The sequence below is a fragment of the Pleurodeles waltl genome, chromosome 1_2, assembly GCF_031143425.1.
Source record: "Pleurodeles waltl isolate 20211129_DDA chromosome 1_2, aPleWal1.hap1.20221129, whole genome shotgun sequence".
NCBI lineage: Eukaryota > Metazoa > Chordata > Amphibia > Caudata > Salamandridae > Pleurodeles > Pleurodeles waltl.
Window position 1 is genome coordinate 890,514,420 of NC_090437.1, and position 27,584 is coordinate 890,542,003.

The 27,584-nt window shown below is 42.3% G+C and overlaps 1 protein-coding gene across 30 annotated transcripts in view; it reads right to left on the reverse strand.

Annotated features, from left to right (window-relative positions):
• SORBS2 (sorbin and SH3 domain containing 2) overlaps window positions 1-27,584 on the reverse strand; it is a 673,099-nt gene that overhangs the window by 245,171 nt on the left and 400,344 nt on the right. For all 30 annotated transcript variants that reach the window (XM_069200010.1, XM_069199993.1, XM_069199974.1 and 27 more), the window contains 2 exons: window positions 24,151-24,289; window positions 6,452-6,624 (listed from right to left, as the gene is read on the reverse strand). In XM_069200010.1, the coding sequence (XP_069056111.1) occupies window positions 6,452-6,624; window positions 24,151-24,289 (312 nt within the window). The remainder of the gene's footprint in view (window positions 1-6,451; window positions 6,625-24,150; window positions 24,290-27,584) is intronic.

Consider the following 27,584-nt stretch of genomic DNA (forward strand, 5'->3'; position numbering starts at 1 on the left):
TGCTGTGGGGAAAAAGTGCGTTTTAAAACTGCACGGGTTGACTCTTTTGAAGAACAATCTTGTGGGAAGACCCCAAGTCCCTTTGCAGTTATTTTGGGAAGCTTGCTATGTTTTGCCAAATAGATCTAAAAGTACTTCAGATGCAAAATGCGATTTATTTTTTGTAGCTCGTTAACCACTCCTCCAATGCATTTGTTGTCTCAGCCTCTTAAAACGGGTGGGAAGTAGGCGATGCCAAGGACAGCACAAACAGAGAATGGCCAGGAACCGCCAAAGTGACTATCAGGGGGTCACAACAGTTGCCATGTTCTACGTGACGTCTATGAAGCCTTCAGAAGTGCCAGGCAGGAGGGACATCGGCCAGAGCCCAGTATCTCTCATCACACTACCCACTCACAGTGAACTGCACAAGATCTAGAGTCAGATACACCTTTAAGTTTAACAGAGGTCATTACCTCTAGCCTGACTCACAATTCACCAGTCATCTCTTCTACAGGGTGGAAGATGGTTATCCCTCCAGTGGACGGCCCTTATTCCAGTTTTCAAGAACTTACTACTTGCAGACTCTTACAACCAGGTGATGTTGAAGATCACATGGGTAACATTGGAAAACACAAGTTTAGGACACAGTCTCTAGGTACTTTGACGTTAAGCACTCATGTGACTGTTCCCTCATCTGTAGATGTTTTCAGTTTAATCCATCCTTCACTGACATCCAGCATACTAGTGTTTAGTGATGCCACTGTTAATTGTGGATTTACCTTTTAGGTCAGGCTTGGCACCTGTCACGACCCCTTACAAAATCGACAATAAGACAGATTTGAAAAGCACTACTTAGATAGGGGCTTTAGCTTCACCCACATGTTGATTGTCTTGAAGCCAGCATTTGATTGGACAGACGTTGTGTACTCCACTGAAAAAGAGCGTTTGCATTGCACTTTTTGCGTTGTGAGAAAGCTTGTTGTCAGTAAGGCAAGACTGTGTTGTTTATGATGGAAAGCTAATGCTGAAAGCTATATACCTGGTCTCTTTTTTTAATGAAACTTTATGACAGAGGTAGTAGGTCTGGCATATTTATTGTGTGAAACATATCTTAAACTCATAAGGCATTAACAGCGGATTGTTATTACTCTTTATTAAAGCCTGCAGAGATGCATTTTGTTATATGGAATCTAAGATAGTGCCATAGCATCTAAAGCTTTTGCAATTGGTTACACCATCTGACAAAACTTGGGGATAAAAGATTTGCACCCTCTTACGCCATCTTAGGAGGGTAATGGCCAGATTTACTAAGCACTTGTGCGGTTTTTGTGTCACACAAGGTGACAAAAGACAACACAAACCCTTAACTAGGATTTACTAAGCCACTCAAAGCCACCTTGCGTGGCTCTGCATGGTTTGGTCAATCTAACATAATGCAAGGCAGCACATTTCACTGCCTTGCTTTACCTTGTGGCAGGGAGGAGTTCCATGAGTGGAGTGTGGGCATTCCCACACATCCACCCATGGTTTTTTAAACAATCCCAGATTTACCAAGGTCAGTAAGCCTGGGTTTGCGCTAAAATGCTGCGCCTTCCTGACCAAGGCATTAAGAGGAGAAATATCTTTATTTCCTCCTCATTACTTGCGTTTTCGATGCGTACTGCATTCTTCCGAACACATAGAAAGAGGAAAATGCCTCTAAGGATTGTGTCTGTGAAGGAAGGTGCTATCTCCTTCACAGAAACAATCCTGCTCATAAGGCAGGCACCCTTGCATCATGGCGCAAGGGTGCCTGTGTTGGCGCCATGCAGCATACAGTGCACCAGCACTAAGAGCAGCAGAAACGCCCCATATCTTAGTAAATATGGCGCATTTGTGCTGCCGGCCTTTCACGCAATACAGCCAGTTGTTCTGCTGCACTGCATGAAATGTTAGTAAATCTGTCCCGCAGTATTTTGTTTTGCCAACTGTAGTTGTGTATAATTTGTAACTATATGTGTCATAATTACCATATGATAAAGTAAACCTGATCTACTTATATTGGCCTGCCAATGATAAAGCCAGATTCATTTACTAGGGACAGTTATGTCTGATGTCATAGGTCAGATCTCTTTATTATATAAAGTTATGACAGGAAGTGTGTCTGACTTATTTGTTGTGAAGTATTTGTTAAAGCTAATATGCATGTAATGGTGGTTTGTTATTGCACTGTGTAAAAGCCCGCACACAAGTTTTTTACATGGAATCTCAAAGATCTTGTTTGTTACATGCAATGTCACAGGTTACCTTAATAGGCAAGCAGTTTGATGATGATTAATCTCTGTTGATTTGTACTGTGACCATTTTTGCTAGAATCTCTTTGAAGGGTCGGACATGTAGTTGTCTACCAGGACCTTGAAATCAAATAAAGTCATTAAGAATACATATGTCTATTATATGTATCCTGACAGCACGGATCAATGGCTTGGCCTACTACAGCCATCGACTCTATTGCCATATGTGTGAGGCACTGCCTGATCATGTGTGCATATCTGCCTGAAAACAATTTTGCTTTAGTGCCAAGGCTGGTGGGCCTATCCTTTTATTTTCCACATTCTCTTTTTGTTGCCCCCCCCTTTCATTATTTCCTTCTCTTTCCATTTTAATTTTTAGAACTTACTACAGCTCCACTGACAGTGCTAACAAGCCACTTGTTTGCCACTCATTTCATCTGCATAAGGACGCACCCTGCATGGCCACTACTTCTAAACCATGCAACCATCATAGGCTGGTATTGGCCACAGTGTAACATTCTTCTACCATACTTTGGTGGCCAACACCATGGTTCTAAATGTAGTGGTTTCTGGTGCTCAACACCAGCACTTAATTGGCAACTGCCACATAGTGATGCCCTCTGTGCAATTAAGGGATACGCAGAACAACAGTTGTTTAATAATTCAATATACATTGAAAACACCTAACACCAGCCACCCAAGCCATTCTGATAGCAATGGGGCCTCGACCAGTCGAGCTGTCTCACTTGCAGGAGTGATGGTAAGTAGCTGAATAGGCACTGTCACTGGCAGTGCTGGCAGGGGCAATGGGTAGAGCAATGTCCTGACAAGGGCCCTAGCACTTATTTTCTCACAAATTAACTACTGCAAAGGGGGAATAGTGTACAAGGTCAACCCTGGGTGCTACGCGTTGACTAAAATAGCGAGAAAACCTTTTCTTACTGAAACACAGTCTGCATGGCTGGAACAGTAAAATGTAGTCACACCAGACATTATCCCTTCTCCTAATTCGCACTAATTAGTTGAACATGTCGACAATTAGACTGAGGGTGACTGTGGTCCGCGTGCATCTGGCCCTGTCAGCTGCAGAGCCACCAAACGCAGTCACGCGCCTCGCTTGTAATTAAACTCATTTATTACATCTAAGTGCATTACAAGACGGAAGGGAGCAGCTGGGCAGAGAGAAGGACCTCCCAGCAGCGCTAGGAGCGTCCATCATCGTTCGAGGAATCAGAACAGCGCCTCCAAGTGACTGCAGTTACAACAGGCCGCGGTTTCTGGTACCAGAGTACTGGCCGTGCCCGAGGTATCCCTGATCACACTCGGATGTTGCGTGCTCAGTTTTAGAGCTGTCTCCCGACAGCTCTGCAGAAGGAAAGTGGCATTCATTGGCATCTGGCTAGGATGACGGGTGTCAGGTCTCCAGGGGCCTGAATTATGACAGGACACGAGGGAACGTTTGGCACTTCTATCTTTATTGCTATCCTGCTCCGTACTGCCTTCGCGCCCTTTCTCCCCCTCCCTTGTCACCTCCCCTTGCCGTCCAGCCCATCCTGTCCTCTGAAGAGGGGTGATCCTTCTTCCCCCTCTGTGACTCCACTGCTGGTGCGGTCCCGTATTGGTGACGACACCACAACGGGCAAGCAACCTCTGGCCAACACACTCGGTGCTTCGCTGGCTTTACTCACATTGTCTTTACATTATCTTCACATACCCAATCTGAAGTAGTATGGGCACTACAATGGTGGAGGAGTAATCCCTTCTGCACAGGTGACTTGACAATTCTGCACTGCTGTCTACAGATCGGCCAGTGTAAAATCGCTTTTGCATTTGTCGATCATTAAAAGAAAGCACTTCCGTTTACTAATAAAATGTCATTTTACAATGGCTGGTCACTGAAACGCTTAGTACACAATTTCTTAGTCACCAGTGTAAAATTCCCCAGTCACGTGTGCGATGCATGCAATCTGGCCTTATGACAAAAAGATCACTTGCGACTGTCTTTGTCAAGACCCTTAACTGTGCAAGCACGTATTGGCAGCTTGGATAATATGCTGATTGAATGAGCATATGGGATTTGCGACTCAAAATTAGTTTTTTTAATCATAAATATAATTTACGATTACAAAAATATTTGTGTATGAAACCCCCAGGTTCTCCTAGATTTGAGAGAGTATGTTGACTGGCCTGATGGTTCTTAGGAGCAGTGCTCAAGAAAGGTGCCATTTAGTTGAATAAATCACAGGCCTTTCAGCGTTTAGATGACGTGATCAGTTGATTGCACGAAGATCCACCTATGAATTAAACAATCTTCTTTATTTCGCACTTGTGGGGGCTCATACTGCCGGAGGAGGCAGGGGTGTGACTTATCTTCCCTTACACCGTTTTGTGTGGGATTGTTTAGGACATTGCCGGGGGCAGGACGGGTAGCAGGCGTGGACCTCGTCTATCAGACCCCACCGAGCCTTGCTTCTTGTAGCAGACAGACTCAGCAGCGCCTTTCATCTCTTGCTATGATCCTTCTCCTGCAGCTATCGGCGTTTCCTCCGCACTGATCACCCTCCGGATGAACAGACACGTAAGTGACAGAAAGCAACACTTCGGCGACTCATAATCATTTTGATGGGAATGAACAATAAACGTTTCTGGCAGCATTAAGAAGGCAGCAGTTTACTTCATGTGAAAAAGCTCCGTGGAACAATGAGGCTTCTGAACAATATTTAAATAAACAGAGGCGTTTGATACGCGTAGCTGCGAATAAATGGAAGCCCACGCTTCTAAATTCTGACTCGTATTCACATAACCAGGATAAATTGAAGTTTTACAGTGCATGGCAGAAAACCTAAAAATATTTCAATTTTTCCTCAGCCGTAGGTTTGGTATTGAGCATGCAAAATGCACGAAAAATCCAACAACTTCTAGGTTTGTTGGTATTCAAAATCATTCTCCGTAACCACTTCAACCCTCGGAATATTTACAAAGTTACTCCCAATAATGCCTATAGTAACTATGTTTCCAGGATGGAACTAGGAAAGAACATTTCCACATTTAATGGGGTGGTGCAGAAAGAGTTTCTCTGTAGGGAAACCTGTCCAGTTCGAGGGAAATAAATAGGTAACAATGCAGAAATGCATATTATTCCCTGCACTTCTGGCCCCTAATTATAGACCCTCAGCTAAAGGTGAGGGCCCACAATGAGGGGGAGATCATTAAAAGCCATTACTGCCCTGTTGGAATTGGCAATTAAGGCTAGTAGCCCCCATCCTCAGTCCTGCGCATTCAATTCACCTAACTCTGGTGGGGTGGGGGTATACTTTGAGCAGATCCTCCCACTTCTGCCCCTCCTCTTGTTGCCATTCCATGCCAGCAGAGCCCCATCCTTGTGGAAGAGGAAATGTGAGCCCAAATGTAACAGATTTTTTTTTTTTTAGTCTGAGGTACTGTAGCATATGGAATTTACATTTCCCTTTTGACAAGGAAGGGGAGTGGTCAGCAAAAGAAGCGCAAGCTTCTGCTGCGAAGTCCAAGAGGAGGTGCTGAAGAAGTGCCTTTATGTTGGTGGTGAGTCGTACAGGTGGGGACTAGGATGCTGCTCATTGGTTAAAGGCACACGGAAGAGCAGGGACCTGTCAGCTATGGAATGTCCCTTTGCTAGCATCTCACTGTAATCATAGCCTGCAAGGGGGTCATTCTGATTGGCTGGCCAACCCCTTTCATTCCATTGAGGGTGCTAAGTACAAATTTACACCTATTAGAAAAAGAAATGTACACAATATTTAGGACATAATACTTCTGCAAAATTATATTTTTGCTAATTATATTCTGATTTACAACCATTCCTTGAAATCTGCATCTCATGCAGATATACAGATGTGCTAACTGAGCTATTTTACATTTGCTAAAGCCATAAAAGAGAAAACCTACAGCAGTAGATTGGTGCCTTTCTTCCAAATGGTCTTGGTAAATAGGCCATTACTTCTTGCCTGTTTAGGAATAGGTCTGTAGCTCCAAGTGTATCTGGTGGTAGTACAGCTAATTACGAGGGACTCTTTGCACAACCTGCTCTCCTAATTCCTTCTCCATACCCATCAGTGATGGTCACATTATCCCACACGAGGAAAACGGACAAGATTCACACCCAAGGAACCGCTGTACAGAAACAAGCCGCACCTTGAAACGGTTGAGCCATCGCTTACCGTTCTAACTGCTGTGGGTATCCCAGACTCGTCAATAGGGCCTATCCCGGCATAATGAGGTGCTTTGACGACTGTAACCTTCCTCTCCTCCTCGGATGATCTACAGATTGGTATTGTACTGCTGCTTCTGTTGCTAAGAGACTGGGTTTGCATGGAGTAGGTCTCTGTGGATTCTGCAAAGACAAAAATAAAGAATACTGTAATAATGAACATGGGAAACATTGGCCATATATTTCTCTTGCTCATGCGTGCACTACTTCATCCCTAAGAGCAGTACAAATTATCTGTTTGTGAACACGCTGTGCCTCTCTAGAGAGCACCAAACAATTTCATGACAAAGGTTTCCATCTAGGAACTGAAGCCTTCCATTTAGAGGCGACGAATGACAATCACGAGAAATTATTGTTTTAGCATTTAGGCGACTGATCTCGGGATTAACTAGATCTTGATGCGGTTAATGCTTCCTGTGTGCTGAGCAGCTGCTTATGAAAGAATATCCCTAGAGCGTGGAAAGAGTACGATTTTGAGAGCTGGCAGAAAAAAAGAATCCATTTATTTGGAACAAAATGCAAAATACTTAAATTTAATGCCACCCGTTTACAGATTCCACCGATTTGTCGATTTTAAAAATGTTAGCTTTTTGTCAATCCTTGCATTACAATTATTTACGTAGTGGTTTTCAAATTTTACCCAATATTCTTATAAAAGAGGCATGTAATTGTTTGAGCACGTAGGTTAAATTCTTTAACAATATGCAGAGAACTGCCTTTGGAATATGTGGTGTTGACGTTGAAGTGAAAACAAGTTGTGCATTAGCACCTCTCTTTTTTCTTTCCAGCATAAACCGAAATCATGTGTAACTAACCGGTTAGCAGCGTGCAGCAAAAGGAAAAACGACCCCATTTCCATTGCACACTAACAGTCCCACTGAGCCTTGCATCCGATTCAATTTCAATAGTGTTTGCAGAGCGATGTAAAGGAAAATAAGCATTCTGAGTTGTCAGTTTATGGGGACTTTAAAACAATATTTCAGTTTACACATTCTTGCTAAAAAACTGCAGCCTGTCAACCTGAAAATTGCTCGACTCATCGGGCATCTTGAGGAACGAACTGGCAACCAGAAACAGCCCTGGTGCAGGGAACTCACTTTCCCCTAATTGATCCTTCATTTTTAGGTCGAAGCCTACCAGACAGCAGAGCTGTCTGGATGGGAAAGACATATTGGGTACTTAAAAAGGCTGTCCTAGGTCACTTATCCATTGACTACCCTTGGTTTTGCCTTTTGTCATTCACATTTGCTTACTTTCTATTGGCTGGCTTTATTTGTATTGGGCTGTCCAGTTTGTGTTTGTTCCTCCCATGTAGCATGCCTTATTTACCTCCTCCCCGACTGGCTCCTTGCATTCAGATCCTTGCATTCATCCCTAAGTGCTTGCTTGGTGGGAACTCTTTTTTCTTTTTTTTTGTGAGGCATGCCACAAGAGTACTTGGGTTTTCAGCTGTCTCTTTCAAAGCTAGTTTAAGCAGCAGTAAAAGTGCTGTATTTCTTGGAAGATTATTCCTGCCTCCTATCTTTCTGCTTGACTGATTCTACTCATCTTTGGCACAAGTATCAGTTTCTCAGTCTCACATTCCTTAGAAGAACAGTGTTCTGTTTATATGCTTGTTTATTTTGGTCAGTGCTCTTTACTAATAGCATAACTTAAAAAATCCTCTTCCTCAACTTCACACCTAATCCATAGGCACTGGAAGTAGGGAAGTGAGGGATGCTAAAGCTACCCCGAAATATACATGCCGGAGGACAGAAGGGAATAGAAAATAAAAGGACTTTACGTTTTGTATTAATCTTGCCATATTTACTGTACATTCAAAGATCGAGGTCAAATGTTAGGCTCTGTTTACAGAGGGAGGTTGATGTTTACTTTTCTTCCTCTGACTGCAAAGTGAAATAATTTATGTGACAACCATTGAGGCTACTGGGTTTGGGAAAGGCTGTAGGATGTTAGTTTTGTTCAGTACACAACAAAATTTAAATGGCAGTAAATGAGTGGTACAAATATTTCAGAAAACATCAAAATTAAGAAACACAAATAAAGTACATTTTTAGTGATTCTGAAGTTTGGTGGAAACAAACATTTTAATATGCTCTGGTTCCCACACATTATCATTTGTGCATGTACAGTCTTCTCAGTAAAATTCCATGTCTGTGCAAATGTAATTGTAATTTCAATAGTAAATGTGTTGTCTTTAATGGCAGTGAGCTACCACACCATGCATACTCTACTTTATGCCTCCACGCTAAAACACTCTAAGCCACTCTATGTTATTCCACTCTACTCTGTGCCACTTTACACATCTCCACTCTACAACACTCTACTTCACTCTACTCTTCTCCACTCCACTTCACTCACGCCATTGCACCCTACACCACTCTACTCCACAACATTTAACTTCACAGCACCTTATTACACTATGTGCCACTCTACGAGCCTCCATTCTATGACCCTCCATTTTAAGACTCTCTACTATATGCCACTTTACTACACCTCTACGCCAATCCACTCTACGCCACTTCACTCTATCCACCTCCATTCTACTCCACTCTAAGCCACTCCTCTCTGATCTAAGCACTCCACAGCACACTACCCCACTCCAGGACACTCTACTCTATGACAATTCACATCACTTTACTCATCTCTGCTCTATGCCACTCCACTCTACAACACATTACTCAACTCTATGCCACTTCACTCTACTCCACTCTGTGCCCCTTCACTCTACTCCACTCTATGCCACTCCCCTCCAGTCTATGCCACTCTACTCTACTTCGTGACAATCCACTCCATTCTACACCACTCCATGCCACATTACTCCTCTCTATGCTACTCCACTCTATTCCACTCTATGACACCTTCCTCAATGCCACTCCACTCTAAGACACCCCAATCCAAGGCACTCCACTCTACTTCACGTCACTCTGTGACACTATATTCCACGCCACTCCGTGACACTATACTCAACTGTACTACACTCCATTGTATAATACATCACTCTACTCTATGCTAATACAAACTACTTTACTTCACATAACTTTACTCCACTCTATTCCAAACCATTCCAATCTATAACACTTTACACCATGGCACTCCACTTCATAACACTCTTCTCCACTTCACAACACTCTACTCCACTCTACACCATTTCACTTTATAACACACTACTCCACTGTATGCAACTCCACTCTATGCCACTCTACTCCACGACAATCTGCTCCTCTCTACGACACTACACTATATGACACTTCACTTTCCTCTACACTTCTTCATTCTTAACCATCTCCTCCAGCTTACACCACTAAATTGTACACCACCCCACTCTCTGACACGCTACTCCACTCTATGACACTCCATGCCACATCACTCCACTCAACGTCACTCCACTCAATACCACTCCACCCTAAGACACTCCACCCTAAGACACTCCACCCTAAGACACTCCAACCTAAGACACTCCACCCTAAGACACTCCACCCTAAGACACTCCAATCTACTCCACACAGCAGCACTTTACTCCACTCTATGACACTCTACTCCACTCAATGACACTTTACTCTAATCTTTGCCGCTCCACTTGATGACTCTCCACTCAATGACACTTCACTGTATGACTCGCCACTCTCTGACACTCTTCGCTGATACTCCACTCAATGAAATTCCACTTCAGGCTAAAACAATCTATGCCACTCCACTCTCCACCTCTCCACAGCACTCATCCATTCTATGACACTCAACAACACTACTGTGCTCTATGCTACTCCACGCTACGCCACTCCACTCTATGACAATCTGAGCCACTGTACTGCCAGTCTACACCTCTCCACTCTACTCTATGACTCTATGCAATCCTCCACTCTACAACACTATACATCACTCCACTCTATGACCCTCTACTCTATTACACTCAGCTCCATTCCAGTGTATGACACTTTATGCCACTCCACAACACTCTAAACCACTCTACTTCTTGCCACTCCACGACACTCCACTCCATGACACTCCATTCTATGACACTCTTCTCCACTCTGTGACATTTTACTCCAATCTACCTTTATGTCACACCACGCCACTCTATAACACTCCACTCTACTCTATGATTCTCCAGTCTATGACTCACTAATCCACTCTACACACTCCACTCTGTGACACTGTACTCCAATTTGTGCCACTACACTCTAAGACACACTACTTCACTATACATCCCTTCATCTAGCCACTCCACTCCATGCTACTCTACAACAGTCTATTCCACTCCACTCTATGACACTCTACACCACTCCACTCTCTTCTACAACACTAACTCTTAACCACATTGGTGTACAACATATCTAAAACATATTGGCAAAGCCCATAGCTCTCGCACAGGTGAGACCTATTGGCTTTCCCAAAGCTTACTCTGGTTCTACTTTGTCTTTCTCAAACTGGATGCGCACTTAGTATTGCTTTTCACAAGTATAAATCTGTATGTTTTTTGCAGCTTGGGGTTGCATTTGGCCTCCATTTTGGATTTTTTTTTAACTTGGCATCTTTTTCTAAATAGTGGATAACACATGTTTTTCCCCTAACATTAAAATGTGCCACACACATTTATTCCTGGTAGACATTGCCACCCTTTAGTCTGCACATATAGTTCCAGTGTAAAACCCTTGTAATACTTTTTTTTTGGTCGTAGGAGACAACTCTTTCTCTCAAGACTAACCAAAAATGTTGTTCTGTGCCTCTTGCAAGTACAAGAATAGGATTTTATTATATAAAAAGTGCCCATGATGGACTTGGAAGAGGCACTTCACGCTAAGGTCATCATGGAACTACTGTGAGCTGTGACTGAGATAAAACTCTGCTGACCCTGACCTTGATCCTGAGAAGAAAGATAGCCATGCAGGAGAAATGAGTAGACTGCAGATTGAGACAGGGGCATTCATTATTGCACGAAGGACGGCTTCCTGACACATAATGCCAAGGTATGGAGTTAGATCATTTTAAAAAGTCTGGCAGAAGGGTACCCCTGCTATTCTCTCTCCAGTACAGGTATTAGTTACATACAGGAGTAATATAAGAAACAATTAACATTGTTGAATTGTTTGTGTTTTTCACCATTCTAACAATGCTTATTACAATGAAGTGTCTCATCTGCTTAATAATCACAGCTTTTTTTTTATTTACAAGGATAAGCTCTTTTCAAGAAATATTTGAAAGTGTATTTTACTATCTTTTCATTATGATACCTTGGGCATGCAAAAGTGACAACTGAAAGGGTTAGATACGTTTCCAGAAATTCCTGGGGAATCGGAGAGGTCATGTTCAAGGTTACCAAAAACATCCATCACCCTGGAAGGTTAGGGTTTTTAGATGTGGTACTGCGAGCTAACCAAAACAAACCAACATTTACTGATGATATAAGAAGGCTCAGGGCCTGATATAGAGTTTGTCCAAGGCGGTTACTCTATCAGAAATGTGACAGATATCCTGCCTGCTGTATTACTACTCCATTACAGCCTATGGTAACCCCCTCCGCCAAACTCTAAATCAGGTCCTTTTCTCTATATTGTGAGGTTTTTGTTGGCCTAGTACACAGATCTCACAGATCTACTAAATTTGTAGGAACCGTATACCAAAAACGTCTGTGGGTGTTTGCTAAATTTTACAGGTAGTCTCACGTGAACCAACGCAACCTGTCCACTAGTAAATTCATAATTTTAGAAATTGCAAGTTGCAGGTAAAAAAGGTCAGTGAATAGTAAATGTGTGAATCTGGATTTAACATGCACATCCTTCATTCCAATGAGAGCCAGTTCTAACTCAAGCTTCTGTTTACACTAAAACCAGGGTTACAACCTGGGTGTAAGCTGCACACACCAAGCTTTCTGCATACACAATTTTCACACACTTTTAAATGGGGAATAGCATTCTATTAGAATGCTACCTTATTCCAAGGTGCATAAATTGGAATGGGGCATAAACAACAATATAGATAGATAGAAAGGCAATGTTCAATGCACCCTGCATTGTTCACAGAGTCTCCTAAGGAAAAGAATCACTATACTTACAAGTGAAATTCAAGCAATACAAATAAAATAGGACATTGCAGTACAGGTTCGGACCACAAATCATCATACCATGTACCATAAGAAATCTAGAAAGATAATCAAGCTACAGTTTACAACTCATAGAAATGGAACAACCCAAACAGCACACTACTTTCTTTATCCAGGTAAGTTAAGAATGGCTGAATTACGGTTAGCCTGGGTATTATATAGTAATGTCAATTCAAATACGTCCATTTTGGCCCACACTAATAATAATACCAATAAACTCAGCAAACAGCTAGCACTGAATCATCTTACACTAGTTGTATCCATCACTCAGTACTGCACCAGCCAATTACTCAGACCTCATCAATTGAACTGGCATGGAATAACTGACGAGATCTGTCACATACTGCTGGCCAACCAGAGGATTCTAATCGAGTCCACCACTGCAGGTCCCAACCAGTTACACACCATGACCACTTCTTTACATATCATAATGACATTAAGGGATGATAGTAACGAAGCCAACCTGGAAAGATTTCCTTCACCCTTTCTCTTCAACCATGCCTGCTCAGGACCAAAAACTTTAATGAAAATATCAGGTTGGAGAATTCAGAGCAGTAACCAGCAAAGTAGACTATGGTAATACCATAAAGCGACCTGGAGAAATGTTCAAAGGTGCCAGCCCACCAAAAAAACAAACTATGCACATATCTCTCACAATTCTTCATTCATCACATTGCTAAGCACTGCATCCCATAACACAATAACTGCACCCCAGTAGCCATCACTCATGACAGTGAAACAGGTTCCCACATAGGAAACAAATACAAAGGCAACACCCTTCCAACCACACAGCCTACACAGAATAGCATGCTACTAATAAAAGGAGAAACTCCAGTACCCCATGTAGGGGTAGTAAGCACTATATAAATGCTGTAGAACAATATAATAGGCCACTATCCAGCCCAAATAAGGACATTATATAATCACCTGGAATTGAAAAGACTTGGTTCTCATCCCAGCACCACCTCTGTACACCCCCATACCACCAATGGCAATACATTAGCTGATCAGAACGAAGTCTTTAAAGAAGACTCCATTACTATTCCAATACCTGGTAAATCAACCATAACCCATGGTCCACCAAAAATGGCATGTACAACTAATGTGAAACACTATCAATTTAAGAGTCTTCTGCCAATGCACACTGACAAATCTGCAGCCATAAAAATGGAGCACACCTCTGGCTGTTATACACAACACGCCTTCCAATATAGAAGGCGGCGTAACGTATGTTCCACAAACATTGCACTTAAATTTAAACCAGCCTGATATTCAAGATATAGACAGCTCAGCGATTCATGGCCACACCAGTAGGAGCAACGCTCTATAAGAACACTGAAAGTAGTGATGCAGTGTCACCATCAGAAATTGTTATTTTACATTTAGACTTAGTGAAACAAGTGAGTTATATGTTAGATTAACTATATACAGGGATTAGGCATGTTAACATCGACAAGAGTGAACCTAGACGCCTAACTCAATTTTGGAAAGTAAATGTTGCATTTCTGCTTGCTATGCATAATTTTCTTCTTCTTTGAAGCCACCATGAGGCACTGTGCTCTTGTTTAAAATTGTCTTCTGTTTAGCCTACTAAGTGAAGGCCACATTTGTTACAACTGATTAGCTGGATGATATTTCTCATCACCTACATGGGGCAGGAGGTGAAGGAACTGAGTAGTCCTTTGTGAAATATCGGGAAGGCTGAGATGATGGAAAAGTTAGCAATCTATAATACATGAGAAGGAGGTTGATACAAAGTACAGCGGTACTGCTGGTTTTTGTTTGGTTCCTTTTCAGTGGGAACCTGTAGAATGCATTTCTTGGATGAAATTTCGTTTTGATTGTTTGAAGCTTAATAGTTAGTTAGTTACCTGTCTTGAGAAACAATGCTCATAGAGTTACTCTTATGAGCAAGCACATTCCTTCTCATATTAATAGGAATCTTCATTTGGCTCTACTTCTGATGCTACATTTGTTAGCTTCTGTTGCTTCTGAAAATTCTTGACATACCCACAACCTTAGTATAGCATTAGGGACTTTCTCTTTATGGGCATAGAATTGTACTTCATTTTGCAATTACCGTTTTAATAATGTGTTCTTGCATTTACTGACTTGAAATGCCTGGATTATATTCATACTGTTGATTCGTGCACAATTAATTTGATTTGCGATTGCAACTTACTTAATGTGCTAATAAATCTTCATGGTTTGCAAACTTACACCGCTCTGTCCTTAGTGTGTGGCAAACTCTGCCTCTCCCTCATTGAAATGTCATTGCATTTGTGTTTTCAGCCTCAGTTTGAGAAAAAGGTTCATCCTAGTGGACAAAGCCGAGTTCCTTGTCTGCATGGTGCAAATACGAACCTTATCTATCCGGACATCAAAAGGGATACACATTCCCGTCTCCTCAGTTACCACAGGTTTTGGATTTCTGCTGCAGTATGAGTTGTTGGAAGCAGACGAGCCACCATGGTTTCTTTTCTCCTCTCGAAGTGGAACAGATCCGCCCACACCCATTGATGTTGCTAAATTTACACTTGGCTCTAGTAGCCACTTTTCAAGCTCTTTATTAAAGAGAACTTTGTATGGGCAGTGCATGCAGCATCCTGAGAATAACTGATCGTGCTTGCATTGGCTTCAAGTCAGTGTCAACTGTCAAATTAAAAGAGACCCTGCGGACTAGCTAAGGTATTTCTTCGTTCCTAGTACACAGGACTTCTGTATTCAGAAGAACATCTTGTCACAGTATGCAAGATGAGCACGCCATTTCAGCAAGAGGCCGACATCTTAACCAGTGTGAAACGAGAGGCTGCATGGGGGCTGCGGGGAAGCCTTTCTACTGGACCTGGACATGCTCTTAACACCATACATGCCAATAGGGAACTAGTCTGGCATGCTAGATCTTGCCAATCAGGCGGCCGCATGCCTGTATACCAGTGTGCCCGAGCATGCTCTTACTTTACATTATCACCCAATTACAAACAGGGCTGGATTTGCCTTTTTATTCCACCGGGCACTTCTGTGGGCTGGAGCCACTGGAGGCCGGTTTCAAAAAGCCCAGAGTTGCTGCTAGTATCTCTGTCACAATCTCCAGCTACAAAATATTAACTCCAGCAGGAAGGGGGCTTCAACTAGAGTGAGAGATAGAGAGGGATGGAGAAGGGTACCAACAAAGCGACCAGAGAGGGAGAAGAGAGGCGAAGAAAGGAGAAAGAACAGATGGGTGAAAATATAGACACAGAGCAAGGAGAGGGAAGGAATGGAGTGGGGCTGGTTTGAGGATCTTTGACAGGGCAGCTTTTGATTCCTCAGTGCGGCTCTGATAAAAAAACGTGCAAAAAGTCAGCACTGATTTATTTTTGGAACTCGTAATTTTACAGACCCTCTAGGCTTTAGGGTTTGATTTAGATATTGGGGGGAAGGGTTTCTCCATCATAACGGTGACAGATATCCCGTCCGCCTAAATATAAATCCCATAGGACATAATGGGATTTATATGTCAGCGGATAGGATATCCGTCAACATTGTGATGGAGTAACTCATCTGCCAATATCTAGATCAGGCCCTTAATTAGACACATTTTTATTTGACATTACATTTATTGTATGACTTAATGATATTAACGTGTGTGAACATTTAAACACATCAATGAAATGTAACCACTGAGAAACAAAAGCTTTATAATCGTGTGCACTAAGGTGCATTTTGAAAATGCTTACATATATTCAGTAGTCACGTTTTATGCTTACACTTTATAAGTAACAAACATTTCTTTTATTCACATTTTGAAAGTTATATGTGTGCATGTATAATCATATTTTCAAAATGCACATTAAATGTTTAGTGAAAGTTAGCCTGACTAAAGGCCTTGATTTGGAAGTGTATTTTGCTAGGTTAGTGTGTTCTTTCCATTGCAGGTATGTTTTTATGATTTTATTAGCTAGAGAAAAGGAGTATTGTTAACTCATTGATAGCAAGGTCTGAGAAGAGAACACTTGGCAAGAAATGTGAAGATTTAATGAGCAACTAAAGCCTCCTGTTCATTGCATGTCAGGTATGGGGGATGCTCAAAGTTGTGCTTACTGTCAAAGTTCTGCTGGATGGGAAATTCAGGTGATGTTGCAAATACACACCAAGGAAAGAGAGACAATTAGTTCCCGGTGGGGTGGGAAGAGATACTATTGATGTTAAAGATTTTATTTGCATTAATTAATGTTCACACTGTTAGAAGTTAGAGCAGATTCCCTTAAACTTTGAGTGGTACAGCCTCTCTGCTCCCTTTATTCTTGCAAGTGTGAAGCTTTATGCTGAGCACTTATTCCTTTTTCTAGAAGACTTCCACTGAAGCTTTCACTATGCTGACACCGTCTTGTATGTCCAAATTTCCTTGAGATTTCATTCAAACCATCCTCATTCTTTATTTAAAATTCTGATTAGATGATTTTAGAATCATTTCATGCTTAGGAGTGAGAACAGCAGATTTTTTTATTGAACACCTATTTCTAATTCTCAGTTTCTATATTGCAGTGGCAGTTATTGCTTTGTATCTTAATCTATTGAGACTGAACCAATTGCAATATTTCAGCTTGCCAGCTGTAATCTTATATCTTTTTAATATTCTTATTGCATACATATATACTGGATTGATTACTGATTGGCAATAAAAGTACTTATCTTCAATCATTGATTCCCAGTCCTTATTGTGTGGCCAAATGGGCTTCAAAAAAATTTAATTATTCTATTAATGTTAACTCCCTCCGCGTTTCAATTTAAAAAGATCCACCAGATTAGAGAATGTTAATCACGCACCTGTGCTCTCAGTGTGAAAGGTACTTTGACTTCACTTTGTGAGAGTGCATCTTCCTGCATTGGACACCGGTATGCACACAGAACGCTATATCTCGTTAATGCAAACTGTAATTGGCTGGGGAAGCTGTAATTTCTGTTGCACGAAAGCCTAGACTGACATGCCATGTGTGGCTAACCAAAGGCCCAGGACATCGACATCGCATGGCAGCTTCATTCTTAAGTTCTAAATGCAAACATCTGGTCATGCATGCTCACCGATCCGATGTATCCTGCCTGCTCTTGCTGCTCATCGGTTTCTGAGAGCTTAATTTGCTCAATGTGTTTGAGTGTGTGTATAAAGCATAGTGGCACTACTACTTTCGTGCAAGGTGAACTTGAACTGCTAGTACCTGTATTATAACTATTGTAAATGTGAGGTGTTTCACTACTTCTGCCTGTGGTGTATCCGTTGTGTGTGGTGTGTAAGGTAACCCGTGCACTACTGCTTCTCCTTCTGTGCATGTTCGTGTGATGAAGGCTTGTACTGCTGCTCCCAGAACCGCCTGTTCTGTATTTTCTTGTGTATGTGTAAAAAGCTTGTGAGTCTGCTTGTTTTGCCCTAGACAAAAAGCCCAAATACACTCAATTACATCTCCACCGCTGTGCGTGTGCACAAGCACACACACCTACACACATACATACATGAGCAGAGCAAATCAACAAATGATGTACTTAACCTATATATTTCGACCTAAACTAGAACAATTAGTAATAATACATTTGCAAGGTATACCAGACTTTCTTGCTCTATGCGTTCCAACTGCACTCGGCTCAGCACTTTCATTTACATTCACAGGAGTGTGAGACAGAAATGTTCTGCCTCTTTTCTCCCATTGTACTAGGCAAACATTTATGGCTTAGAATAGAAGATCCCTGCTGAAATTTACTGGACCAAAATGCCTAGCAATTTTCAATAACTGCGGAATTTGATGTGAAAAGCAACAACTCTTCATATAATTCCCCATGTTTTGGGGGGAACTAAGGAAATTAGATGCTTACTGGTCTCAACACACTGTGGTTATATACTAAGTACAATGAATACCTGAACTCTCTCTGGGGGACTGGTAAAGGGGTATGTGCCAGGATAAATGGCCAACTCTGAATATCTCTTAGGGGTATTCGTGGGAAGTGTGCACAACTGCTGCTGGTATTGTACAGTTTCTGTGTGTTAGCAAAGTGTGCACTTCTGTTCTGTGCATGAGGACGGGCGATACAGTGCCTATTTACTACACAAGACTAAAAAATATGGATTTTGTTAGTTTTTGCTTTCTTCGTCTCTGTAAAGTTAAAAAAGATGAGGCCTAGTGCAGAGCAAATTATTAGATTGAACAGACTTTTATTTTTATTGCGAACGTGTTCAACCAGTATGAGGAATTTCACTTAGAAACAATATGTTGTGTAATGTAATGAAAACGATTAGCATGAATGCTTGAGTCAAAATCCAGTTATTCACTCCTGTGACGTCACTCGGGGGAAGCACTCGATTCCATGGTATTGCCCCACTTCACCTAGGTTTTGAGGGTGAATTATACAAAAATTGAAGTAAACATATTGTGTGACATGAATATGATGTCAAAAATATCATGGCTATCAAAATACAGAGGAACAGAATATAATATTGTTTTTTATAAAGTATTGTTTTTAGGAATAACACTGTATTAAATATTGTTTAATATAACGTTTTTCTGTTAATTTAATATAGATAGTTTTTCTGTTAATTTAATATATCTTAGTATATCTTTTAGGTGTTAGTGTGTTTGGTACAATTTCTTATTTTTTTAAATATAGTTCATATTTTTTTTTGTGTTTTTTTTTTTTAAATTCAATTAGTAATATATAATGCAATAGCGAGTTGTTTGGTTTGCAGGGGACGTTTTTGTTTCTTCATGAGTAAACTATTTCCCCCTAGGAGCATCCTCTTCAATTCCACCCTAACAATGTTGGGGATGACCCCTCCTCTTCCTATCCATAAAAAGGAAGTACTCCATCCCTTGAGAGGAGATTATGGCCCTAAATATGACAATGGCAGTAAATGCCGTTGCAGTGACGGCCCCCAAAAGACCATCGCCGTGGCTAAAATCCGTCCACCATAATATGACCACAGCCGGATTTCCATCACAAGAAGGGTGGAAATACGGCTGTGGTCATGCTGGCGGATGGTGTTAAGGTGGCACTGCTACCACCAGCAGCGCCACGCCAGTAGACCACTGCCAGCCGTATTATGTCAAATAATATGGCCTGGCAGTGTTCTGCTGGCGGGCGCTGCTGGCGGTAGCAGCACCCTGTCCCGTCCACTGCCGGAAGACTCCGTGGATGCAGGTAAGTCGGGTTTCTGACTGGGGAGGGAGGTGGGAGGTGTTGTGTGTGTGTGTGTGTGTGTGGGTGTGAGTGCATGAATGTGTGAGTGTGTGAATGCGAATGAGTGTGTAGTGTTGTTCGTGTGTGTGTGCATGTGTGAGAATGCGTGTATAAATGGAAATGTGAATGCATGTCTGCGTGTCGGTATGAATGTGTGTACGGATGTGTGCATGAATGATTGGATACATGCATGTATGAATGCGTGTATGCCTGTGTGAGTGAGTGTGTGAATGCGTGGTGTGTGCCTGTGAGTGTGCGTGTATGGGGGGATTTGAAGGGCGAAGCGTGGATGGAGGGGGGTTGTCTGGGGAGGGGTGGGTGGGCCTCCTACCAATGACAGGGAAGGATTTCCCTGTCACTGGTAGGGCCTACTGCCATGGTTTTCATGTTGTTATAAATGCCACGAAATCCATGGCGGTAGGCAGGGTCAAAATGCCGCAGGCGGTACAGTGGCAGCCGCCGGGTTGGAGATTGTCATCTCCAGCCCGGTAGCTGCTACCACCATGGTGGTCAGTGCAGTGCATTAGCGGGTTGGCTCCAGCCAACCCGCCAATGTCATAATGTGGCAGTATGTTGGCGGTACTACTGCCATACTACTATTTACAACGACCGCCAGGTCATAATGACCCCCTATATGTGAATGCTTTTAGTGTGAGGAAACTACCTGTGAGTTTGTGGTTATTCAATATCTTTTACAGGTGTGCGCACCCTGTAATACCGACAGTCTGTGTGTGTAAGGAGATTTACTTACACTTACAATTATGCCATAAGGGTGTCATTTTTATGTGTGAGTAAATGCTTTACAAAGGCAAATTTGTGTTTTGTCAACCACAAAATTGACTTTGTACTTATAAATTTCATTAGTTGCCCACGGATATCTCATTTGGAGAGCAAATAGGATAAAGAAGAGTGCAAACCAATGCAATATGAAGAAAGGGCAGATGATCGATCGGTTCACATATTATACAAATTACAATGGCTGAGGTAACTATGAGTTGAAACCTCTGTTAGCTTTCCTCCCATTGAGTGTAACAAATGCAAGCGATCAAGAAAAGGCAACTACAAGCTTTCCATTTTACTTCTCTGCAATTCTTTCTATACAATATTAATAACACATGCTGGGCCATAGAACAGTAGGGACCTACAAAACATGTTATTCGTTTTTATGACTTAAGGATATTGCGAACACATATGGTATTCCTTGCAGAGATGTCTAGGACAGCAAAATAGTAGAAGGATTATATTTAGAATTGAGTGGCACTAAAATAATACATCCACAGGGCATATGGCCTCTGTGAAGTCGGAGAGCCTTTGCTTGGTTCAACTCACTTACAGGAGCTACAGGTGGAGTATTTACTAATCCAGTCTTTCTAGGATAATCACATCAACATGTTCTGCAAAAAATGAATGGGTTTTCAACTTTAGAAGTAACCACTCCTCAGTTCCAGCTCAAATACTCTTCTCTTAATCCCAGCACCAATAATCTCCCTCTTAACATTTGTCATTCACTACATTCCTATCAACTGGAGCACAGACCAATCACTCTGTCAATATCGCATCTATCTAGTTCTGTGCTAATTCCCACCCATCTCCTTCCACCATAAGACCAGTTCCATTGACCTGTGCCCTAACTCCCTTTCCACTGACGTCAGTCCTAACACACTCTTCATCTGCCCTAATTCCCTTCCAAATAACTTCTGTCCAGCTCCCTTTCCATTGACTTAAATCCTACCTCCATATTCATCTCCTTCTGCCCTAACCTCTTTATCATCTACTTCAGTCCTAACTTTCCAGCCATCTGAACCTAACCGCCCTTTCTTCAACTTCGGTCCTAACTCCCTTCCAATTAACTTCTGTCCTAATTCCCATCCATATCCTTCTGCCCCCTTTACATTGACTTCTGTCCTAACTCCATTTCTATTGTCTCCTGTCCTAATTCCATCTATTTTCTTGAACCCTAACACCCTTTCCGTTTACTTCTATCCTAATTCTACAGCCATCTCCTTATGCGCTAACTCCCATTCTATTGGCTTCAGTGCCAAGTCACCATCCACCTGACTTGACCGTCTTTCTTTTGAATGCTGCCCCATTTTCCTTTACATTGACTTAAATCCTAACTTCACATTAATCTCTTTCTGCCATACCTAACTTTTCATCAACTTCTGCCTGAACTCTATTTCCAATTACTTTTCAGTGACTTCAGTCCTAATCCCACTTCCATTTCCTTCTGCCTAAATTTCTTGTCCATTGACGTTTGCACCAACTACCTTTTAATTCACTTGAGTCCTAATATTGCTTTCATCTCCTTTTGTCCTTACTCCTTTTGCCTTGTCTTCTGCCATAACTCCCTTACCCTGGGCTTAAGACCTACCTCCCCATCTGTGTGTTTTAAACATATTTTATTGCAGGTTCAGTCATCCATTTAACATGTAGTCATAATACAGTACAACATATAATAGTTTTATAATCCAGTGCATGGGTTCTACCCGATTCGTACAATCCTGATTCCTTGGATAGCTGAGACCCCACTTACTCACCCAACGTCCTTCCCTTCATCCACCCCAACTTCCCCTTCCCCCCTTGGTGAGCCCATTGATATATTGCTATAATGCCAGTGGAACTTGGTGCGTCGGGTTGGGTATAACATTCCTCTCTTTGTATGTGGTGGTGTCTAACTCATTAATCATAAGGGGGACGTCAGTAGATGGGTCTCAAATGGGTCTCTATAGTCTATTGGTCAGTTATTCAGTCAGGGGACGGGCTCCGCCTGGCTCTCCTCTCCAAAAGCCTCTACCACTGTCTCCCAGCCTTGCACTACTTCTGGTGGTCTCATTTCTCTCTTTGCCTCCCTATGAAGAATATTTCTCTCACATCTAGCCCATTTAGTCAATTCTCTTGCCCATTGGGACCCTGTCAGTTTACTTGACCATGAATTTCCTCCTTTCTTTTCCAAACAGTAGCATCATCTCTATCTAGATAACCACCTTTGAGGTCTAAATTCACCTCTCTTTTATACCACTAACTCGTTTCATGTCCACTTGAGATCTAAGAGCCTTATTTAGAGTTTGGCAAATGGGATTCTCAGTCATAAACACAGTGGATCACCTATTTCATTAGAAGTATGTCTCGTCTACCATAATCTAAATAAGGCCCTATGTTTTTAATTCCTCACTGTGAGAAGTTTAACTTCCCCTCCATATAAGACAAAATGATCCCTACTTCACCCCTTTACTGTCACCATTCGGCACCTTCATTTATGCAGGCCTGTCTCATGAGGGTGTTGTGATGCGCAGTCAAGAAGACCAAAGTAAAGGCTTACCCAACAATTCTCAAATTTCATTTGTTACTATTGAACATCTGCATCCTTGTTCCCTGATCACTACTTTTTTTGGGTGCTATTCTTGTATTTTCTCATTCCACAAGGCCTCAACATACCAAGGGCCGAGCTAGGGCTCTAATCTCACAGCGATTAACAATATTTCAATAATTTACTACTGTTGATAATTAACCTATTTGCCCCTTTGAAGATGAGGGAAAAAAACAGTGGTTGCATCTAAGGACTTCTAGCACATCATATGCAGTAGTTATCATGTGGTATTACAAATACCAATTGTATCAGTTATTTAAATTTGCAGTATTGCAGCTAGATTACAAGTAATGCCCTATAGTTGCCAACAGAATATAGATTAATATGTTGAAATCCTTGTTACTACACATATTTCTGCATGACATTCTGTAGGTTCAGGCACCTTATGTGAGAAAATTTCTTCATGGTTTGATCTGCAGAATTTGTCGCCAGCACCCAATGAGTTAATGTGACATGCAGGTAATAGCACACGCCACACAATACTGATTTGGATGGAAAATCTTGTTTACTGCCTGAATCTCTTTTAAGAGGCCATAATGAAAGCCTGAAGAGGAGATTGTATGTGGCAAATGAAAAGCATGAACCTAGTAACAGAGAAAACTATCCTTGGTTTCCATACTGCGGTGCATAAAACAACAAAAGATATTCAAACGATAACATGACGTTTATTTAATTTTGCAATAATGGAAAATCTGAGTATATAATTGATTCAGTAGAACACTGTAATGAAAAAAGCCTACCATTTCACTTAGAGAAAGCAGACATTTGAAACAGTCACAAAGCGAGTGTTCATGGGAACAACAGGTAAGAGAAAAGGATGTTGAACTCTTGGGCTATGATTGGGTATATGTGTCACACGTTTTGTTCCCAGTGGGTATACAAAGAGAAAGCAACGTTTGTGTCTTTGTGAATAGCTCTTAGACTGTGTCGTGTCTATGCGGGGACCTGATGCATAATGTATAGCATGGACACTTACCACTCATCCGGCCATGCTGCAAGGCAGCGATGTTCGAGCTTAGCGTGGGTGGCGATGGGTAGGAAGGGGAGAAAGGCCTTTGGAAGTGGCTCATGGGACTGCCCCGGCTGCCAGAGTTTCCATTCATTGTAACTGGAGTCTGGGAAAACAAACACAATTCCATGTAATGAGGCATCCATGGCTAGACCTTCTCAGAGCATAGTGACAGGACCCGTCAGTCTCAGCAGAGGAGGATATTTAGGAGCTCACCCAAAGATGCTCATTACCAACATTCTATCTCTAAATAGGTACATTTTTATGTATGGTATGTGTGCATGCCTGAGTAAACAGCATTTGTTAGTTACATGAATTTGTTGAAAATAGATCATATTTATCAAATACCACATGCTATGTAATAACCATCCACATACAATAATGCACTCAATGGCATTACGATGAACGGTATTGAGAATTGTCATGGCCAATGACTAATATGGGACACATAGCCGACAAATTCTGAATTGATCATGCGCACATAGCAGCGTCCAACATACAAACATTGAATTGATGTGGTTGAATACAAGTATTATTTAGGAGGTGGTAGAGGCCTATGTCAACAACCTTGAATCTACGTAGTGTGCCAATATATACACATATTAATTGATATTTTTACGTGGCTGGGTGCAGCAGAGCGCTGCGTATTATGTGGGGTGTTTGGAGATGATTGTGTACATTAATTGGCTATTACATTACCAAATTTACATTTCTCTTTTCTAGGCACATTGATTTGCCAGAATCACACGATGCTATAAGCCACTATAGTAATAAACATAATATACACAATAAACACATGTAAATTATCAGTAAGTATCAGTATTTACTAACCTAAGAATCCAGTCTTTGGGGGTGATTCCGACCCCGGCGGTCCTTGACCGCCAGGGCCAGGGTCGGCGGGAGCACCGCCAACAGGCTGGCGGTGCTCCTAAGGGCATTCTGACCGCGGCGATAAGGCCGCGGTCAGAAACGGAAAACGGGCGGTGTCCCGCCGGTTTTCCGCTGCCCTGAGGAATCCCCCATGGCGGCGCAGCTTGCTGCTCCGCCATGGGGGATTCCGACCCCCTCACCGCCATCCTGTTCCTGGCGGTTTCGACCGCCAGGAACAGGATGGCGGTGAGGGGTGTCGTGGGGCCCCCGTAAGAGGGCCCCACTTTGAATTTCAGTGTCTGCTTAGCAGACACTGAAATTTGCGACGGGTGCTACTGCACCCGTCGCACACCTTCCACTCCGCCGGCTCCATTCGGAGCCGGCTTCCTCGTAGAAGGGTGTTTCCCACTGGGCTGGCGGGCGGCCTTTTGGCGGTCGCCCGCCAGCCCAGTGGGAAACCCAGAATGACCGCCGCGTTCTTTTGACTGCGGTACTGTCTTCTGGCGGTTCCCGGAATGACCCCCTTTGTCTACTCAATTTAAAGAAAAAGGCAGAAATTTAGAGAGCTGTAAGAGAAACTGTATTAATTTTTTCTGAATATTGAGTTATGGCTAATATTTTCTGTCCTTGATGCAGTGTCTTGGCATAAACTCTTACTAGTGCAGTGATAGAAATTCCGCTATTTAGGTACTAATAAAATTACTCAGCCTCTAAGTACACTAAGCAAAAAATATATTGACAGTTAAACACTGATTTATGTTCACTGTTCCGTGAGATGATTAGCCAGAATCAAGGATGGCCATCTCACTTTGTGCTGTCAATGGATGAAGTGCCCTGACATGGGTACGCCAATGCATTCTGGGTGTTGTAGTCATGGTTTGTTTCCAATTAACTAGTTAGATTAATACAGCTGACAAAATTGACTTGGAGGATAAAGGCACAGGAGAGGACAAGGTGCCTCTGATGACATAAGTAAGGTGGCCCACAACAAATGAGAAGCTCTGACCTCACCTCTTTCAACAAAGGAGGGCTCTGAATGGGAGCATGACGGGCTTCTGAATGGCAGAAAAGAATTGCTCGACTAATACATGTTCATAATCATGCTCAAATGGCATGGACCTTTACAAATTCCATAGGTGCTAAAGGCAGTTTGAAGTTTCTATGTTATTCAGATCAGTCTTAAATCCATGTGTCTTCTCCAGAATTGTTTGGGGATGTGGACAGTGCCTCAATGAGAATAGCAAAAAGAACAGATGTTTGACGGAATGCTGAACAATGCAAACATTCTCCCCCAGTCACAAAGATCTGCGTTTAATCCATTGTTTTTTTGCCCACCATGCCATTCCAGTTTTGACCCAGCCATGTGCAAATCAGTCTTGACCCTGCGCCCCATGCGAACAGTCCAGCTTGAACTGCCAAGCCAGGTCCTCTCTGGAACGAAAACAAGTATCATGGGACCGGTTTCAGGAGATCACCCCTCATCAGCCAGGCTAGTTTGAATCCAGTGGCGCAGTGAGCATGGGACCCACGTCTGGGCATACCCTTCCCACTTAGGGTGACAAAAGCAAAAAGAACAGATGACGGACAGAATGCTTAACTATGCAAACATTCACCCCATTCACAAAGATCTTCGGGTGCTTGAGTACACCCGTGTACAGACACACTGTACAGTGTGAACCATCAGACATTGTGGGTTGTTTAGGGAAAAGTAAGACAAATCTCCAGCTAGTGACTGTGAATGTCCTGGTTCGACCTCACAGGTGCACATCTCGGTGACAAGTGAATTTTAATCCTTTTCCATTTTTTTTAGTAAGAGCTTCAAGGCACTGTTCGCAGTGTTCCTTTATTGAATTCTTTTTGTGCTGATTTCAGTTGTTAATCATTGATAGGCGAACACGGGCAGCTGGCAGGCCACTGAGGATAGATGTGGGTATAGGCAGGACACCGACGGATGATGCAGGGCAGTCCATTGTTAATGGAGGAGGAGAGACATGGCGATGGGCAAGGTGTGTCAGGCTGGGGAAAGGAACAGTAAAAGCAATTAATAGAACATGTGCTATCAAACACACCTTTCTCTGCTTATTAGAGCAACACTTAAAAACGTTTTAATTGCAAGAATGTGGCATGTTTTTGAATGACAGCCTTTCCCTCTGTCAGACTAGAGTTTGTTTCATAGTGATTTCCAAATCTGAGCATTGTGGCATGGCGAGATTTGCATCAGGAAATAAGGGGCAAGGATGGGAGGTAGTGCAGACAGCTTTTGGGGAGGGAAAGACAGGAGGCAAAGAACGCAGAGTGGGGAAAAAGATGTCGACAGAGACTTCAACACACGCAGTCATGGAGATGTGGTCTTCGGCTAGTCTGTTCACGCCGAAGGCAAAAGACTTGAGATCTAATTTCAAGCTTGACTGAATGGATTCACCTTTTGCACTGCATTTGACCTCTCTGGTAATCTGATTCCAAGCACCGGGAGTGTTCAGGACAAGATATTTGTGATAACATACACTCCCTCGCCTTCCTTTCCAAACCAA